At 39.6% G+C, this 19,346-nt stretch overlaps 1 protein-coding gene across 2 annotated transcripts in view; it reads left to right on the top strand.

The window, feature by feature from the left end:
- The window catches only part of CycC (cyclin C), a 61,344-nt gene that overhangs the window by 21,894 nt on the left and 20,104 nt on the right, over window positions 1-19,346 (top strand). The window contains exons 6-10 of one of the 2 annotated variants that reach the window (XM_089252296.1): window positions 2,677-2,768; window positions 3,385-3,476; window positions 7,974-8,041; window positions 9,647-9,726; window positions 11,276-11,394. In XM_089252296.1, coding sequence (XP_089108422.1) covers window positions 2,677-2,768; window positions 3,385-3,476; window positions 7,974-8,041; window positions 9,647-9,726; window positions 11,276-11,394 — 451 coding nt within the window. Of the gene's footprint in view, window positions 1-2,676; window positions 2,769-3,384; window positions 3,477-7,973; window positions 8,042-9,646; window positions 9,727-11,275; window positions 11,746-19,346 lie in introns of those variants that run through there. The other variant, XM_089252297.1, reaches the window with a different exon arrangement.

Below are 19,346 nucleotides of genomic sequence, written 5' to 3'. Positions count from 1 at the left end.
TCCCTCATTTCTAATTTTTAGAATTCTCTTTTTTCCCAGTTCTTTGCCCGTACTATTTCCACAAGATATCTCTGATCTGCAAATAAATCACTGTTGTCACTGTCCATTATCTGAAGGTTAGAGATCTATTAGAGATTGGTTTAACTTTCACAATAGAGGTAATGTTTCGCAATTTTCCAAACTTTTTCCGATATCTTTTTATAACCAGTATTGGTAACAGTTCCGTCGCATTCGATCGCCATCAATTCTTTCGTATAAAAATTTTTCTTCAAAAAGTCAAAGAATTGATGACTTTATATCCCTTGCTCTACTGCTTCTTGGAGTTGTGTGACCGAGATAAATTGATCCGGGTTCCTGGTTATGTGTTCTTCAGATACGGTTCTTCTATGGAAAAAATCACCTTTTTTGACATTAGCTAAGGTTTTGTCTTTTCAACCATCAAAATATATTCCTCGCACATTTTGTTCTAGGAATTTTATCTTGCAAAAGAACTTTCTGTGATGCTCTTTCATGCCTTATTTTCATCCAGTCTATTGTCACATATTTGGCTTCTCTTTCGTCAATAACCCAACATCTTCCAGCAGAGCATTCGCAATAATTGCAGCTGATCAATCAGACACACCAGTTCTATCACAAGCAAGAGGAACATTTGGTAATTTAGTTCTCATCTGAGAGGATGATGGTAGAACTTCAAAAGCAAATGAAGTACTTGCTTCGGCACCGATTGATGGACCAGCTTTAGGTAGATGGAAATGCTAACTTCAACGGCAAACTGTGTTTTGGCTCATATAGATCACTTTCCTCAGAATCGTTGGATATAGATGAATTTTCAGTGGTTGATGAACAAGTTTCCGCCGTTTCTTCTTGAGATGGACTTCAAATGGGATATCATTTTCCTTTGTTCATTGTTTTTCAATTTCTTCGTTGTTAGGACATCTACTGGACCAATGGCCATCTTGCGTGTACTTCTTTGATCTTGCAAGAAATCTCGCTCTAAATTTGGGATCTTTCTCAACTTGTCACACTTAGTCTTCAAAATCACATTTGCATGCTGCAATGTCGAACAATTTCCGTGCTTCGCACTGAAAAGATTTCAACTTGAAAGTTTGAGAATCTTTCCTTGCTTTCATATTTCTCTGAAGATTCTTGTATTTACAGTAAAAGTCTTTGAAAATTTTGCATATCCGTTGGTGAGAAACCGTAGGAATTGAAGCAATTTTCCAAATATTTTCTATCTTTGGCACAATAATTTCAAGAATGTCTGCAATAGCTGGATCTTTTCTTGATTGTTGTGCCTTCATATTGCGTTGAGTTAGAAAATAACAAAGCATAACATCGCCATAGGTGGGCAAGACCCAAGAATCCAACTCTTTAGGCTTTCCTAAAATGTCACAACAATAAAAGCTTCTGGTCGTCATTTTGACTGCTATACACCCTCTCAGTTAAGGGATAAGATTGTAATGAATACTGAAAACAAGGGGAGAAACATCTAGTTCACTGAATGAATCACGTGTTCGGGGGAATAAGAAAGCCTCCTCCACGATGTCATGTTACAGAATTCTACGGGTGCGTAAAACTTGAGAGGCGATGAGGAACCTCAAGAAGTTTGAATTTTGGGGAAAAAAATTAGGAATGGTATTTCTTCACATAAAGGCATATTTTAAATTCTATTACGATGACAATTTCGAAAAAAAAAAAATTCCGTTCCACCCTATTAAACATGCCTGTTATAGAGGAGTGTAAACTTTTCTAAGACATCATGATTTCCAAAATTGTTTTTATAATTGACAACTTTATCAGCCAAAGCAACAGGACCATTGTGGTGGTCTATTGGTCATAGTGATGGATTCGCATCATGAGGACCCGGATTCGAACCCCACCATTGCCACAATGGTGGTTGGCTGAAGTTGGTTTCCTGTGGTTCCCAACTTCGAGGATCAAATACGAGTCGATCTCCTAATAAAAAGTCTTGCCACGGAGAACAACAAGCCTACAACGATACAATTATTTAATCATTGCACTTTACTCATACTTAGAAAAATTGATGGCAGATGGCAGTACTACACATAACAAGCATTACACAGAAATAAACTTCATGTCATATTTTACCACACACACATTTCAACATGTACCAATTCAATTGGAAGTTCCGCAGAGGAATATGGGTGAGGTGCGTGTGTGGTTTAGTAGTAGTGCCAGAGTGACACCCATCGAAAGACCAGGCATTTTAAAGGACACAACGAAGTGAAAAAAAACATTTGTATCTTGCATATTAATCGCCTGCACGAATAACTTTCAGTAACTATCGTTGTTTGCTTGCTGTTCTGTTTTAAAAACCATTGGTCTATCACAATTGTGGCTGGCTACTTCACACATTACCCAGGCTTCAGAAACTGGCAGCTGCATGGGCCTATTTACAAAGATCCTAGAATTCAGACATAGAGCAGCAGTTCTGAATTGCAGGATCGACTGTGGGTTCGAAGTCTTGAAATTCATGATTGGCTGTTCAGAATGTAGCTTTTGATCGATTTAGCTCTTACAAATTAGTGAGTGAAATAAGCTGAGAGGAATGTGTAAAAGTTTCAATACAGCAGCAAGATACTGTTTTGAGGACAATTTTAATAGTTTCAAATTTCGGTACAATTATTCATTTAATTTTTGTTTTGTCTTTTGCAGTCAAGAACAAGTTTTCATACGCATATCCTCAAGAATTCCCGTACCCGATGAAGCATGTCAATGAGTGTGAATTCTACCTCTTGGAAACGATGGTGAGATTTGTGCAATATGATATAATATGTTTTTTTTATATGCACTGCATTTCATTTTTCAGTGAAACCTATTTAAGAAATTCGTTTGGCATTCAGTAAAATTGTGAGTTGACCATCCAATGGAGGTAAACGGGAAAATAAAATTTTTAGCAACCCCTCTGGTGTCCTGCTTTTTGATAGTTTCCCCCTATTGATGGTTACTGCCTTGTTTTAAAACAAGACTTTTTACACCTCCTCAATTAAGGAACTTTCGCTTTTCTCTCTAATTGACTTATTGCCAAACCAGTCAAGTGACTCACGAGACATAAGCAAATGACCTAATCTGCCTGCGACACAATTCCAGATACCTTTAAAGGCTTGCAAACCATTTCTGAATCGATGAAATGGCACACAATCTCTAAAGGGTTTATCATCCTTGGTGTACAATTTTTGTTCGGAATTTGTGTAAATGCGAAAATCTCCTTTATTTTCATTCTCCAAAGTTGATATCTACATGATTGATTAGTCTACCATATAGCAAGTATTACATCCTCGACCATACACTCATATTAAGCTTTTAACAAAATTATCATTTGTCTCAGTGATGAAAATGGCGTAACAATGTTTTTCATTTCAGGATTGTTGCCTGGTGTTGTATCATCCGTATAGACCATTGGTGCATTATGTCGAAGATGTTGGACAGGACGAAGCGTTGTTGCATATGGCTTGGTACGTATTCCTAATAGATTCTCTGTACAGCGAACTTTCCTTTCTTTTCTTTAAAACGAGCACAACTCAGGTCTATCACCATCTATGGGCGATGTACTACCTAGGGAGTTGTGCCGGAAGTGTAACACTGTGTATGCCTAACATTTGGAGTGCGTATGTAGTCAAGGAAGCATTTTATTTTCTGGATATTATGCTGAGGTGAACCTCAATGAATGAACGCCAGAACTTTGCCACTGGACTTATCCCGTTGCTGAGACCTCTTCCAGCCCAGCTTCGTGGCAGAGTCTGGAACACTTTATTTTGTGTAAAAAAAAAAACCATATTTTCCCCGGACAGTTGGGTACTGTCGCAATTAACAAATTGCAAGATGGGATTGGGATTTGGAGAAAAGTTTCGGGGTTTAGTTAAGACAGATGAATGTACACACATATTAGGATGGAGGTATGTTTTAAAAGCGATTGAGCCCCCCCCCCCCCATGAAGTGAACCTCAGCATAATATCCAGAAAATAAAATGTTTCCTTGATATCTTGGGCTGAGAAAAAGCCATCTATCTCTGCGTATGTAGTGTTGTGTTTGATTTTTCAGTGCTGTCATCTATATTTCAGAAGTGAAGTGAGGGATGTATTATGATTGAATTGCATTAGTACTGTTTGTTTGTCTCGTGCTCTCTGTGGCGAGACTTTCTAAAGGGGGGATCGGCTCGCATTTGTGTCTTGAAGTTGGGAACCCTAAAAAGCCAACTTCAGCCGACCACCACTGTGGCGACGGTGGGGGTTCGAACCCAGGACCTTGCGATGTGAATCCATCATAATGACCACTCAACCACAGTGGCTTGTACAGTGAACTTTTTTTCTTTTTTTTTTTTCAAACCGATCACAACTCAGGTCTATTGCTATAGGCAATTTACTACCTAGTGAGTTGTGCTGGAAGTGTAAGTTCGTGTACCTAACAGTCTGAGTGTGTATCTAGTGTTGTGTATGATTTTTCAGTGCTGCCATCTGTATCTCAGAAGGGAAGTGAGTGATGTGTAGTGACTGAATATTTGTACTGTTTGTAGGACTGTTGCTCTCTGTGGCGAGACTTTTTAACGGGGAGATCGGCTCGCATTTGCGCCTCGAAGTTGGAACCACAGAAAACCAACTTCAGCCGACCACCACTGTGGTGACGGTGGGGCTCGAACCCGGGTCCCCGCGATGCGAGTCCGTCACTATATACAGTGAACTGCATTTACTGTTATGGGATTAAGTATCTTATCTAATAAGACATTGTTTCCTCAACCTATGGTTCCGCCCCCCCCCCATCTTAGGTGGCTCATGAAGATAACAGGCAATGATGTATAAATATTTAAATTCTGATTTGATTAGAAATTATTCAACAAGTTCTAACCAAAGTGGTTTTTTTATACAAACATATGTGGAGGTCGAAATAAATTATTGGATCCACAATAAGTTGGTGATCCATCTAATTTTGTTCCAAACTGATCTTGGGTTTAAAAATGTTAAGAAAATGCTGTGATAAGTGGTGATAATATTGTATTCTCGCTGTGTTTGTAGACTGTGCAAGGTTCTTTGTATGCATGCAGGGTAGGGCAAGGCTAGAACTGGAGGGGGAGGGGTAATTGCTCCAAGAAGCAAATTTTTGCAAGAAGGGAAACAAAAAGAACCACTGTTACAAAATTGAAACTTCTATGAGCTGAAGGGGGGGGGGGGCGGCAAAATTATGTTCTTCCCTGCCAATGAATGTTTCACATTATTCTACAAAGATCCCTCAGCTGACTGAAAATTTTCTGCTGTAAACATTTGCGCATAATTTCTCTATGACATCGTATTCACTTCATGATTCATTTCAATCGCTGATTCGCAGAGCAGCTACATCGAACATGGTGGAGGTGAAGTGTATGAGAGAATCTGAATCTCTCATGTAAAGCGGTTTATGTGCAGAGCATAGTGTGGCTCAGTCTGCAATTACTGACTTGGACAGACCAGTCGCAGAACAAAAAACAGTTTTATCACCATATTTTTTCCTGAAGAAAATATCAAAAAACACATCGGAAATTTTCATAAGTAACTGCGATTGAGGAATAATAAATAATTTTGTAATTCAAGCAAGATATGTGGCGGCACTTTAAATAACAGAACATCATTGAATAACTTGGCCAGAGTCGCCCAACTACATGACAATGTGTGCAATATTGCCAAGGTAAATCTATAATTTGCAAGAGCACTACAAGGTATTTTGGTTCGTGAAAGGAGTTTTAAGTCAGATGTTCATAACCTGAGGAGTGTCTGTATATTGTGGTGTGATCCCAGGTTGTCAAATGGCCGTTTATCACAGTGGAAAATTTCCAAATACTTTTTGCGAGACATAATTTATATAGGGTGTCTGAGAAGTAAGGCAGGGTTGAAATTTTGTCCTGTTTCTTCCCATCACTGTATATATAGCAATACCTAACACACCGACAGACCACGTGTCACACGACAGGGATGTCAATGAGTAGCAAGAACAATCCAACACAACAAGAGACAAAATCTAACTCAAAATCGTTAATATTTAATTTCAGAATATTTAACATCCAAATTTATAAGTTTTACATAAATTTTAACAAAACTGATATCGCTAAGTCATTGGTCCATATCTCCAATTACTGCGAGTCAGTTGATAGTATCTGGGTGGTTTAAGTCAACTTGTCCATTCTTTTACCTTGGTAGGCCAAATGTGAAGAAGAAGTAGCCTTGGGAGTTCAGGAACATGGAGGGCTGGAGCGGTATTCCAAGCATTCACGTATGCAAAGGGGGAGGGTTCTAACCCCCCCCCCCCCTTTCATGAGATATTTTCCATAGCGAATTTGAGGTAACTACTGATAGATGGCGCCTTCATTCCTAACCTAACTCATTGATGGCAGTAAAATGTAATATAGCAATACGGTCAGAGTTGGTGTTTGGTGAAGAAATAGCTCAAGAATCCTTAGCTGTAAGTGAATTTGTATGACCCACCTCTGAAGTCCCTGGGAATCAAGTTTGGGTTGTGACCCATTGCTCAAGAATCCGCATTTCTAAGTAGATTTGCACAACCCATTTCGGAAACCCCTGTAAATTGGGGGGAAGGTCGTCACCCATAGCTTAAGAATTCATATCTCTAAGTGGATTTCTATGACTCATCTCGGAAGGCAAATCAAGTTTTGGTTGTGACCTATAACTCAAGATTTGCTGACTGTTAGTGGAGTTGTATGACCCATCTAGGAAGCTGTTGCGAATCAAGCTTGGATCTTGACCCGTAGTTCAAGAATCTCTGTGTGTAAGTGGATTTATATTACCCATGTAGGAAACCCCTATGAATCAAGTTCATTTATTCATGGCCCATAGGTCAAGAATCCCTGAGTGTTATAGGAGCTATATGACCCACCTCGCAAGCCCCTGTGACCCATTGCAATTATAATCGCAATGTATATGTGTACTTTGCACTGCTCTCTTACTGTAACGGTTCGGACCTGCGGTGGATGGAAATAAGCCACTGCATCCTAGTAAGTGCTTAATAACTGAAATATATTTCATTAATTCATTTCCCTCCTTGTCAAGCCATCCATTGTCAGCCTGCGGTTGAGCATGATGCCGCATCATCATCATCATCAAGAGGTGCCAACTTGATTGTTTGTTTGCATCAAAACAACATGGTGTTGTGGTTTGCTTTGCCTTGTGATGATTACTGAATAGTGCAGAAATGTATCTGGAACGAAAATTTGTCTACGCTGCGAGCGAGTGGGTGGTCCCAGTCATTAGATTGTCTCTACAGAGGCTGGCTAGCAGCAAAGGGATCATCTCTTCCCTTCACCATGTTCTTATGTCTTCACCAGCTTGCGTCTCCGGTTGTATTCCGATTCTGCCTGGAGAGTCTGGTTCTCTGAGCCATGGGTTAGTTCCATCGAAGTCCAATGTTTAGAGTTCATGTTCTTGACTCTTGTCATTGTTGGATTGACTTGTGATGCTCACCGCTTATGTCTTTAAGGTCCAAGGACATGAAGATTTTTGACTCTGCTCCGATGAGCAATTAGCTGCCATCTTTATGCTGTTTTGTAATTGTTTGATGTCCCTGGACTAGAAGTGGGGGGGGGGGGACTGGCGTATCAGAGGCATAACGACATTTTTGGGAAAAAGCTAAATGTTTTTCGAAATTTCTAGGACTTCAAATTAAATTGTTAAAGATTAAAAAAATATAAATGTAAATTATTCAGAGTTCATGTTCTTGACCCTTGTCATTGTTGAATTGACTTGTGATCCGGAGATGTGACTCGGTTCACCACATCGTGCCACTGATTATTCATTCAGGGAGGAAAAATTTCCTGTAACATAATTCTACCATTATTCTCTGTAATATTCAATGTATTTGATTCGCAGTATCTAGCTTTGCAATGGAAATGTTGGGGCAGATTAACGAGATAAATGTTTTTATTTTATACAAATACAAATGCGTCATTTTATCTATTTGGTTTTTTTTTTCAGGAAAGTCATCAACGATAGCCTACGGACTGATGTTTGTCTCCTATATCCACCTCATCAAATAGCTCTCGGTAAGTGTCAGAGGTTGTCAACCCTGCCCTCAAACCTTAACACAAATATTGTTATCAATTATCATATCACAAGGTCTGATCAATTGGTAAACCAGGTGTACCGCAGAAAACTTTCATAGACAGAGCATAGGTTTAGATATGAGCCCTCCCTCTCAGCACCTAAGATGTGCACAGGTAGGGCAACCAAATGGCCTATATTTTCTAGGACATTCTCATATATTCACGTAATTTTAGCCATTCCGACTTTTTCGTTTTCCCCTCCAAAATTTTCAACAAAGCTGACTTAAATTTTTATTCGCAATTGAAATTTAGGATCAATTTCTGCAACTTATAAATTACATTATGGTAATTGTGTCTGTGTAAATATAAGGGTGGATCAAATTAAAATGGAAAATTTGATTTATTTTTGTATGAGTGTGACAAAACTTTTTGTAGGGGTAGAGCAATATATAGAAGTAAAGAAAGAGAGAGAGAGCACCCTCTACTGCAGAATGGACTTGCTCTAGTTAATCATATGGAATCACATGATATGTGCTGGCGGTCGGCCGACAGCATCGTTCAGCAGGCAATGATTTGTTTCATTATTTGGGTCTGCTGAATTTTTGCGAGTAAAAAAGAGCAACACTGTGTTATCCTTTTTTTTTTTAGTGCCAGAAGGAGTTGGATTTCGTGAAATGGATCAGCGAATGAAGGCAGTGTATGGTGAACATGTACTGTCACCGATTTGTGTGCGGGACTGGCACAAGTCATACATTCAAACATAGTATGAAAACGTGCTAGAGTGCACTGATATTCTTAGAGGGATTCACATAGCTATATCCAGTAGTAGAATTTAAGTAGTTTAAAGGCCGGTTGCAGCTGTGAACTGGTTGTACCTATGAACACCACATTTGGTAGCTGCCTGGGTGCTTATGTTAGAGGTAACCCTGATTATAGGTGCCATATTAGCAACTGATTCATTAAACGTGACAAAAAAATTAGGAATTGTTTCTACTGAACCAATGTAAACTGGCTAAATCTGGCCAGCAAATGTGTTGTAAATATTACTAACTCAATAAGTGACTGACAGATGGCTGCATGAGCTTCATCTTCAAGAAGGATGTTGTGTATTAAAAGATAGTCAGTGGATGTTGGGATAGCTATGGCACCCATTGTGTGTAACCGTCCTTTGTGTTAATTAAATGTTTAATTAGAAGTTCTAAGGGATTATTCTACAAAATGTTTGTACAATATTTCTAGATTCTAATACGGGGCAAACACATCTATTTAAAGCAGCAGTTCTCAACTTCTGACTTACAGAGCCTTTTCAGTCAATAATTTTTGTGGCAGAGCCCTGTGGGCTTCTGTTTTTTTAATATCGTTTTTCAAATTTTATTGTCCTGGATCAACCACGGAGTCCTTGGAAGTACATGTAGCCCAAACAGCTCCACAGAGCACAAGTTGAAAGCCCCCTAATCTAGAATGCAGCAAATTTACCTGATTTGAAAAACTTGAATACACTCCAAACGCCTCTAAGTGGTAGAATTATTCTGTCAATTGTGTGTGTAATGTGTGAGTCAATAACCAAAAGTTATATAATAATTTTGTCATGATTTATTATTTCAGCATGTTTGCATATGGCCTGCGTCATACTGGGAAAGGAATGCAAGCAGTGGTTTGCGGAACTCAACGTCGACATGGAGAAGGTAATTTTCAATGATTATAATTAGAAAAAGAAGTTTCTCTGGCTTAAGGGCCGCCATTACCATGAATTCATCATCAGCATTTCTCTAATGCTTGTGGTTAAAATCATAGATAAACGTTTGTCGGTATGAGGTCTTCCGTAAGCACAATGTATATTTAAGGCTTGGCGACGTAGCAGAAGCCATTGTGTTTTCATTGATTGCTGAGCACTACAATTGATGTATGCATTTTGAAGGCTGTTAGTGCATAATAGTTTGATAATTATTTGATGGACTGACTACAGCACGGAAAATGTCTTTTGTTCTTCACAGTGACAGTCAAAGTCCTGCTCAACTTTATTGGCTCCTCTTTTCGATTGTAACAGTTTGAATACGCAAATGTTCAAATATATGAGTTCATTTGTTGAATTCCTGTAACCATAGAGATGAGCTTGAATTTCTGCTTCGAAGAACATGAGGCATTCTTCTCTCAGTAGCCAGTTCAATCAAACAAATATTCTTCTCTCGTCCGATCATAGCTTTCAAACTCAAGAGAAGGCACCATTTCTAGAGCTCAGCAGCCAATCACAACACAGCACATCCTGCCAAACTGTGAATATCCGCTGTGATTGGGGAAGACCTCTGACCTGGAAGCATTGAGAATGGGTTCATACTGATGCTGGGCAGCGAAAAACCATGATTATGTTTTATATTATGAAAAATCATACAGTAGACACATGTTCTGGCAACCATTCAGTTACAATGACCAGTATGCTAAGTCCCAAATATTTTTACATAATTATCCTATATTTTTTTTCTTTTGATACAACGACTACCCTGTGTAATGTTCATTTTTGATGGAATGGCGGGAATGTCGTTGTAAAAAGCATCAACTGTTGTAGCAATTTTGACATCTTTGGCACCTCTGATGGTCTCTTACCTGTTTTAGGCCATACAGGGTGATTTTAAATGGAAAAAACTTTTTGAAGTTATATAAGACACCTAAACAAGTATTTGTGGTCATAGAATGTAGAGGTGTTTTCAGAGACTGCTAAACAGCACTTCACCGAAAACAAATATATTTTTCAGACAGATTTGCTGCAGTATTTACTATCAGCCATTCAAGGGTGCATATGCACCGTCGGATTGGATTGGAGTTTGTTTTTTATTGGTGCAAGAACCATCAAGGTCATGCTGCATCAAACTATGATCAAGCAGTACAATGATTTGTGGTAGAATTTGTGTTACTCAAGTTGCACCATGGGAAGGCCCACCACATTACAATAACCTTGCACCCGCATATGGTTGACTGCACTTATTGAAGCAAATCCGTCATAAAAATATAATATTTGCTTTCGATGAAGTGCTGTTGTGCACTCTCTAAAAACACCCTCTACCGCCTTTGCCATTGCGATTCGATCCCACATTCTGTGACCAAAAATGCTTGTTTAGGAGTCTTATAATGCTGCTTAAAGTTTGTCCCATGAATTTTTAGAATCACCCTACATTGTATATTACTCTCAGTTGTTCAAAGGCTAATCTGTTTAACAAATTCTTATCTGTCCGTTCTTAGATACTGGAGATCACCCGCCAGATCTTGTCACTCTACGACCTTTGGAAATCGTTCGACGAGAAGAAAGAAGTTCCCGCTCTGCTGGCAAAAATGCCAAAACCCAAAACACAGCCCACCAGGTAACAACGTTCAATGTTGATTATGGTGGCTTATTTGGGGGCGGAGGTTATAGGTTATTATAACTTGCATGCATAAAAATGGCCTTATTATATATAAGAAATATATATATACACATACACACACACTCAAAAATACACAGTATGCGTCAAATGTAACCGCGCCGTCACTGTGATACTCTTCCAACATGGATGTGATATGCACGAGAAGGAAAAGAAGAAAAAAAAGCTTGCTTGAAAGGGAAAAAGAAAAAAGCCCTTGAATAATGTTTCCTATGAATGTGCCATTTTTTGTTGTCGGAAAAAATATATCTGCCATTCCTTAAGCCAATAAAAAGTCTTGTATAAACCCTCTGTGGAGTTTCCGATCTCGTCATTTAGTGGATAGATGAGTCTGTCTTGAAAAATTTACACAGTTCTTAATTTCAGATGCCGCTGCTGCTTTTCATAGATTTTGTTTTGTAAATCCTATGAGATAATCACTTTTATCCTCTGTCAGTTCAGTTTTCTTCTGTGTTGGATACAAAGAGTCAAAATTTTCATATGGGTTTCCCTGAATGCCATATGAGTGACTAATTGTTCAACTGATAGAATGTTATTCAACGCATGTTACTGAAAATATACAGAGTGAGTTATCAATTGTCCAACTGACAAGAGGTTATACAGTTGAATAGAGATGATTGATTCCATACACATTGCTATGAGTGACTGATTGCATGGTGGGAGGTTACTCATTTCAATTTGCATTTCCATAAATACAGAATGAGCTACTGTCTGGCTGACAAGGGGTTATTGATTCCATACACATTTATAAGAGTGATCATTGTGAGGTCATTCATTGCATATGCATTTCCACGAATGTGCAGGTCAACCATTTCATGTGCATTTCTATGAATGATCAAATCATCCATTTCATATGCATGTATTTCCATGTATGTAGAACAAGTAACTTTCTTGCTGACTACAAAATTTCATATACATTTCCATGAGCAATTGATTAATGTGAGGTCATCCATTTTGTTTGCATTTCCATGAATTAGCAGGTCATTCCCATTTCATACAACTTTCCGTGAATGACCAGGTCATCTCCATTCCATACGAGTTTCCATGAATGAGCAGATCATCCATTTCATATGCATTTCCATGTATGTAGAATGAGTAACCATCTGGCTGACTACAGAATTTCATACAGGTTTTCCATTAGCAATTGATCATGAGCAAGGTCATTCATTTCATATGCATTTCCATGAATGCCCAGGTCATCTCCATTTCATATGCATTTCCATGAATGCCCAGGTCATCTCCATTTCATATGCATTTCTATGTATGTAGTACAAGAAACCTGGCTGACTACAGAATTTCATACATGCTTTCCATGAGCAGTTGATTAAGGCAAGATCATCCATTTTTTAATATGCATTTCCATGAATGAGCAGGTCATTTATTTGATATGCATTTCCATGAATGAGCAGGTCATTTATTTGATATGCATTTCCATGAATGAGCAGGTCATTTGTGGTTTAATATCCATTTCCATGAATGCAGAATGAGCAACTGCCTGGCTGACTATGGGATTGTTAATTTTATACACATTTCTATGAATACAAAATGTGTGACCAATTGTGTGACTAATGAGAGGTTTTTGTTTTATAAATATTTATGTGAGAAAGTACAGAATGACCCACAAATTGTCCAACTAATAATAGCTTATCAATTTCGTATGAATTTGTAGGTCATGTCAGCATTCATGTCCATTGAATACAAAATGAGTGACTGGTTTTCTGAGGAGGAGGTTTTGTTAGTGCAAAATGAATATCCAATCATTCAATTGATACGAGTATATTAAGTTGAAGTAAATTTCCATAGATGAAGAATGATTGACTGATCAACTAGAGCTTGATTATTTCATATGCATTTCCATAAATGACTGATTTTTTAGCTCAGAGGTTTCCAACTTATCCAGTCCTTTTGGAATCAATTCATATGGAAGAGTTCCTTTTTCCTCTTTTTTTTTATTTTTATGAATTTACTGGTTTATTTTTCTTGGAGTGACCGCAGAGCCCCTGAGAAGTGTATGCAGAACCTTAAGTGGTCCATGGAGCACAGATTGAGAATCGCTAATCTAACTGATGAGAAATTATTTGTTTCATGCACGTTTTCATGAGTGATTGCTTGAGGTGTGGATCAATCAGTCCATATATGCATATACATTAGATCAGTCGGCTCTGCTTTTGAGGCTGACATATCTCCACCCATGATCATTGAGTATAAAATATTTGATGGTGTTTGCTGTTGGAATTTTGATGGAGTTTACTGTTGGGCACACTTGCATTGGTTCTGCTGGATTGAAATTACTTAATTGGCTAATTTTATATTTCACTCTTATTGTCCAAACAAAGGTAGTGTAGATTTGAAAATGTCTGTTGCAGAGGCACCGGAACCTAGGGGCTGAGGCCATTTGAGGGCCCCAAATAATTCCAGAAAAAAACAATGCAATATACAAAGCTATCCTTCTGCGTACGCACCTGAGTCGCATATATATGGAACGACCAGCAACTTTCAGCCCCTTTCTCCCAATGTTTTCTTCATGTTGGCACCTCTGGTGTGTTGAAGAAAGGAAATATAATTTATGTGCTTGTGTGATTGATTATTTGCACTATTGCTGTATAACATATCGTGTGGCAGCAGTTCAGATCCAGTAGCTCAGCTTACACTTGAGGTTTTGCGAGTCTGCCGCAAAACAAGTGAATGGCTTGTGAACTCTAACCTAAGTTGAGTTGGGTATGGAAGCATAGCTATTCTGAATTTCCATAAAAAGGGTGGTTGCCACCCCTCTTGAAAAGATAAAAACACTTCAACTTGTGTGGGTCTATGGGGGAATCCAAACAAGGACCATCTGAGGAGTCATTCAGGACTGTAGGTTATTAGTTTGGTGTATTTAACTGTGTTGTGATGAAGGTTATAAGTATGAGCTCTTGTGAAGATGTGTTTTGAAAGAGACGTAATGAGTTTATTTTGGTACAGCATTTTTTTATTTAACACTGAAATCAGTGTTTCTCAAAGTGTGCATCACTGTGAGCAGCAGATATTGATTTGTATGCCTATTTTATGTTTGAAGTGGTTCTTTTATGAGTGAAAAATACCTATTAAAAACTATTCTGGGGAGCTGCAGACGAGTTGTGAATTAGGCAAGGGAGCCGCAGGTTACAAAAGTTTGAGAACTACTGCCTTAAATGCATAGCCTTTCATATGTGCAAAGGGTCCTTTAAACATTCATTACTGCAGCCACAGTTTGAGGATAAAAATCCAGAATCGACTTTGCACATAGGCTCAGGTCATTTTCTTTCCATTCTATATTTTGAATTTGCTGGTCGATTAACGGCAACAACTCTATGTCTCAGAGCATGTGATTTTGCTAATTCGTTAAAATTTTCTGTTTGAATTTCTTTCCCCCCCTCCTGAAAGTTTGCAATTCACAATCTTTTTCTTGCTATAGTTTTTTAATCACAAAGAAGGTAGTTGTATATTTGGAAAGTAATACATCTACACTGAAGTGCCAAAGAAACTGGTATACCCACCTAGTATCATGTAGGTCCCCATCAAGCACCCAAAAGTGCTGTAATGAAATGTGGTATAGACTCCACGAATGTGTGAAGGTATCCTGAAGGCAATTCACTTCATGATTTGCTTACACAGGACAATTCCATAATGGTACCAATTGATTTTATACAGCACATTGAACAGGTATCCCATATATGCTCAATAATATTGTCTGGGGATTTAGGTTGCCTACAGAGGATACTGAAGTCAGAAGAGTGTTCCTCCTCCCCCTTACCAGATCATGGCCTGCCATTCTGTCTCAAGGAAGAGATATAAACAGTTAGTCGAAGAAGACCTGGGCCATACTGGAAAAAAAATGGTGTTCCTGGAGCCACTCTGTAGCAACTTCTGATGGGTGGGGTGTCGCATTGTCCTGTTGGAATTGTCCAAGCCTGTCGGAATGCGTACAGGACACGAATGGTGTGTAAGCGATCACAAAGGATGTTGGATGTTTACATACTGGTCACAGCCCAGAACCGTCAGTAGCCCTATTTAAGGTTCCTTATTTGATAACTATGCATGTCTCATACTATAACAGCCTCTACCAGCTTGAACAGTCTCCTGTTGACATGCAGAGACCATGGGTTTTATGGGGTTTTCCCATACCCATACACGTCCATCAGCCCGATGAAACTGCAAACGCGACTCAGACCAGGCAACGTGTTTCCAGTCATCAACAGTCCAATGACGAGTCCAGGCGAGGTGCATAGTTTTGTGCCTTGCAGTCGCCAAAAGTACTCGAGTGGACCTTCGGTTCTGAAAGCCCATATCAAGAAGGGGCTGTTGTACAGTTCGCATGCTGACACTTGTTGATGACACAACATTAAAATTTACAGTAATTTGAGGCAGTGTTGCATGTCTGTCTAATGAAACGATTCTTGTCAGTTGTCACTGGTCCCGTTCCTTTGAGGTCTTTTCCACTCGTACCTTTGTTGGAGATTGAATTTTTTCCCAGATTCTGTATATTCACGGTACCATTTTGCGATGGGTATATGCAAAAATCCAAATTTAATCTCTACCTTCGAAATGCTGTGACCCATCACGTGAGTGCCGACTACTAAGCCATTTTCAAAGTCATTAAAATCATAATAACCTGCAATTACGAGTTTCAATGTTAAGGTAAATATATATATATATTATCAAGTAGAACATATAATGCTCATAGTGGAGCGAGGAGCTACGAGTTCCAAGAATTGCGACGAGGAATAAAAAAAATGCATGGAGTGGAGAAAGAGATAGGGCACATAGTAAACAAGGAAGAGGTTAAAGAAAATGGCCGGAGGGGTTCTGAAATGTAAGGATGTGCTGATCCCTCCACAGAAGAGGGAAAGAAAAAAAAGGAGAAATGAACCAATCAGCGGATAGCAAAAATAAGCAGATCGAGGCTAAAACAAACAGGATTGTTCAAGTCACGCACCTTGTTGGCTTCTGTCTCACTCCTCGAGTATGTGCAGTGTAGAACAAAACAATACAAATGTTTTCGTCTTTAGTCTTTATTATGCACTCTCGTACCTCGTAGTTGCTCCAGTATTTGCTCGACCTAAGGTAAGACCACCAGACTGTGACTCCTGCTCTGTCTCCCTAGGGGATATAGGCTGAGGAGACAGCCACAGTGGAAAGCCCTGAGATAAGACCCCCCAGAGTAGTACTAATGTTTTTTTGTAGACACCAACTTCCTTTGTGCTCGCTGAAAAAAAGACTCCCGGTGGCCTGGTTCGAACGGCTCAAAAAGGATTAATTCGTCGTTCACAACACCGTACAAGTACAACAACCAATTGTGAATGCTCACATTACATTTTTTTCACTAATTTATGTGCATTAACAGCTTCCTATTGTTTTATATAGGCGCTGCTGACCACATCAAGTTATGTTAATTGGTTGCACTTCCCCTTTATTTTGCGAACGCTTTAATTTCTTTAACTTTATTTTCTGAACACCTTTTGAGCATTTTTTAAAATTATGATCATACCTCTACGACGGACGGTTGATGAGGTGAAAGCCGTGCTAGCACTTACAGGCAGGGGCGTAGCCAGAAATTTTGTTCTGTGGGGGGGGGGACCAAAGTGACAGAACAATGGATTTGGCCATCTTTTTCCCTTTTTTCGGTCATTTTCTCACATTTCGGGGGAGGACCAGACCCCCCAAGTCCCTCCCCCCCTCGCTACGCCCTTGCTTACAGGTACACCCTGTGTATGCGTATAGTAACAGGTAATTAAAACCACACAACTTCTAATTTACATACCATTACTAGTTATGCATAGAAAAAAAAATCCTTTATTTCTAAAACTTCTTTGCAGTCATTACTGAGAGCCCCTGTGCGATCGTGTGGGCATCGTGCTGGACTTTCGTCCCACGGATCCAGGTTCGAACCCCGCTGACCGCACAGTGCTGGTCGGCACCAAAGTTTGTTTTCTGCGGTTGCTTCGAGGTGCATGTCTGGTTCAGTAGTCTAGTAGTACCCCCGAGGCGCGAATGCGAACCGGTCTCCCATTTGAAAAAGTCTTTCCGCAGAGAGCGGGCAGACCAACAACACGATACTAACATAACATGAAAAAATTCAAGCATTCCCATTTCGAAAAATGGACGATAGATGGCTGCACGAACCGATGGCAAGCTCAACTCGACAACATAAATACGTTAGGGCCACACATATATACTCAGAACACGCATTCTCCGGCATGTGCCGATTCGTTAGGAATTCCGTAGAGGAATGTGTACGAGGTGCATGTACGGTTAAGTAGTAGTCACTGCTCGGATCCAAAAAAAAAAAAGAAGCTAAAAGAATATTTTTCTTTTTAGTTTCTGAAGATCACTGTGGTGATCCCAACTTCGAGGCGCGAATGCGAGCCGATCTCCCCGTTAAAAAGTCTCGCCGCAGAGAACAACGTGCCTACAACGTTACCATTATTCATTCTTTGCACTTCACTCCGTATGAGTTGAGAAAAACCTCACAGTTTAAAAAATTGATTGCAGATGGCAGCACTACACAGAAACAAACTTCACGGAAGGTTCACTATACGTACACACATTCCAACATGTAACCAATTCGTTAGAAGTTCCGCAGAGGAATATGGACGAGGTGCATATCTGGTTTAGTAGTAGTAGTAGTTTCTGAAGATCGTAAACGGTATTTTTTCCGATTCCATGTCAATATTCGTAGTGGTGTAGCGCGTTTTAGTTTTTTTTTTCCTCACGTATGCATAAAGCATCAGGTTTCCGTTTGCACCACGTGCCTGACCATAGCGCCCACAAGGAGTGGGCTGACAAGGCTCCAGCCCTGGGGCCCGGGACGATTTTCAGTTTTTTTGCTTTTCACGCTATAAATTCATCATAAAGGGGCAAAAAGGGCTCGTGGAAGTCTGGTCGGGGGGGGGGGCGTAAAAAATCCCAGATTAGGGGTCCTGCTCCAGGATGTGGGAGCCATGTGCCTGACATCACTTTACGTTTTCGGCATGTTTGGAAATTTGCCCAAATAACCATAGGAAATAACAGAGCGCTGGGAAACTTCTATAACACGCTAAAAAGGTTGACTGTTCAACTGACGCGGTGAAATGAAACGAAAAAAGAAAGTTATCAAGCTTACTTCTTTCTGACTAATCATTCATTAGGACACAGTTGCCATCATTGTTTCCCAGAAGCCCGAAAATCGCAGTGGACGACAACAATGATAAGTGGTACAAAAAAAAAAAATTGGGGGTAGGCTGTGTCACAGACACGGCCACGAGTTTCGACATGAATTAGGGGGTTTTTTTTCGTGCCTTGAATCGCGTGGTAGGAACTGACATAATCAAATTGTGTCGTTATCATCGGTCTTATCTTTGGAACATGTAACAAACGATGCCAACGTCGCCTATTTTCGTCGTGAACTGCTCGAGATATAGCGGAAAACATTTCGTTACGAATCAGGGGGGGCGAAGGGCTAGTGCCGAGACGGGAAGAGATTTCGAAACCGTAGTGATCATTGGGTGCACCTTTGCATTGTACTACACCTTGACGATACCATTGCTTTTGACTTGCGTTAGGTACTTCCTGAGATTTATGAGCGTTTAAAGAATTACCTCACGAAGGTTTTTACGTAGTCTCCCGGTATCGTCAGGCGATTTAAAAGACGTATTCAAGTCATGGGCGGAGATACGGGGGAGCTGGATACCCCCAGAGTCAAACGTGGAGTCGACTGATCTAATGTATATATGTATAGATATCATCATCGTGCCCCCCCCCCCTAGACTTCCAAGTCAATCTCCGCCTATGATTCAAGTCAAAAATAAATAAAATGGCCGATGAATTAGAAAATTCCAAAACAGAATTTAGGTAAAGAAAAAACATCACGAAAGTTCCCGTTTGCAAAAAACATA

Source organism: Pholcus phalangioides, unplaced genomic scaffold, assembly GCF_987345545.1.
Source record: "Pholcus phalangioides strain wild (caught in Gottingen) unplaced genomic scaffold, Ppha-v1.0 ptg000028l_1, whole genome shotgun sequence".
NCBI classification, from domain to species: domain Eukaryota; kingdom Metazoa; phylum Arthropoda; class Arachnida; order Araneae; family Pholcidae; genus Pholcus; species Pholcus phalangioides.
The sequence above is the reverse complement of the archived record's forward strand: the minus strand, read 5'-3'. Positions and strand labels throughout refer to the sequence as shown.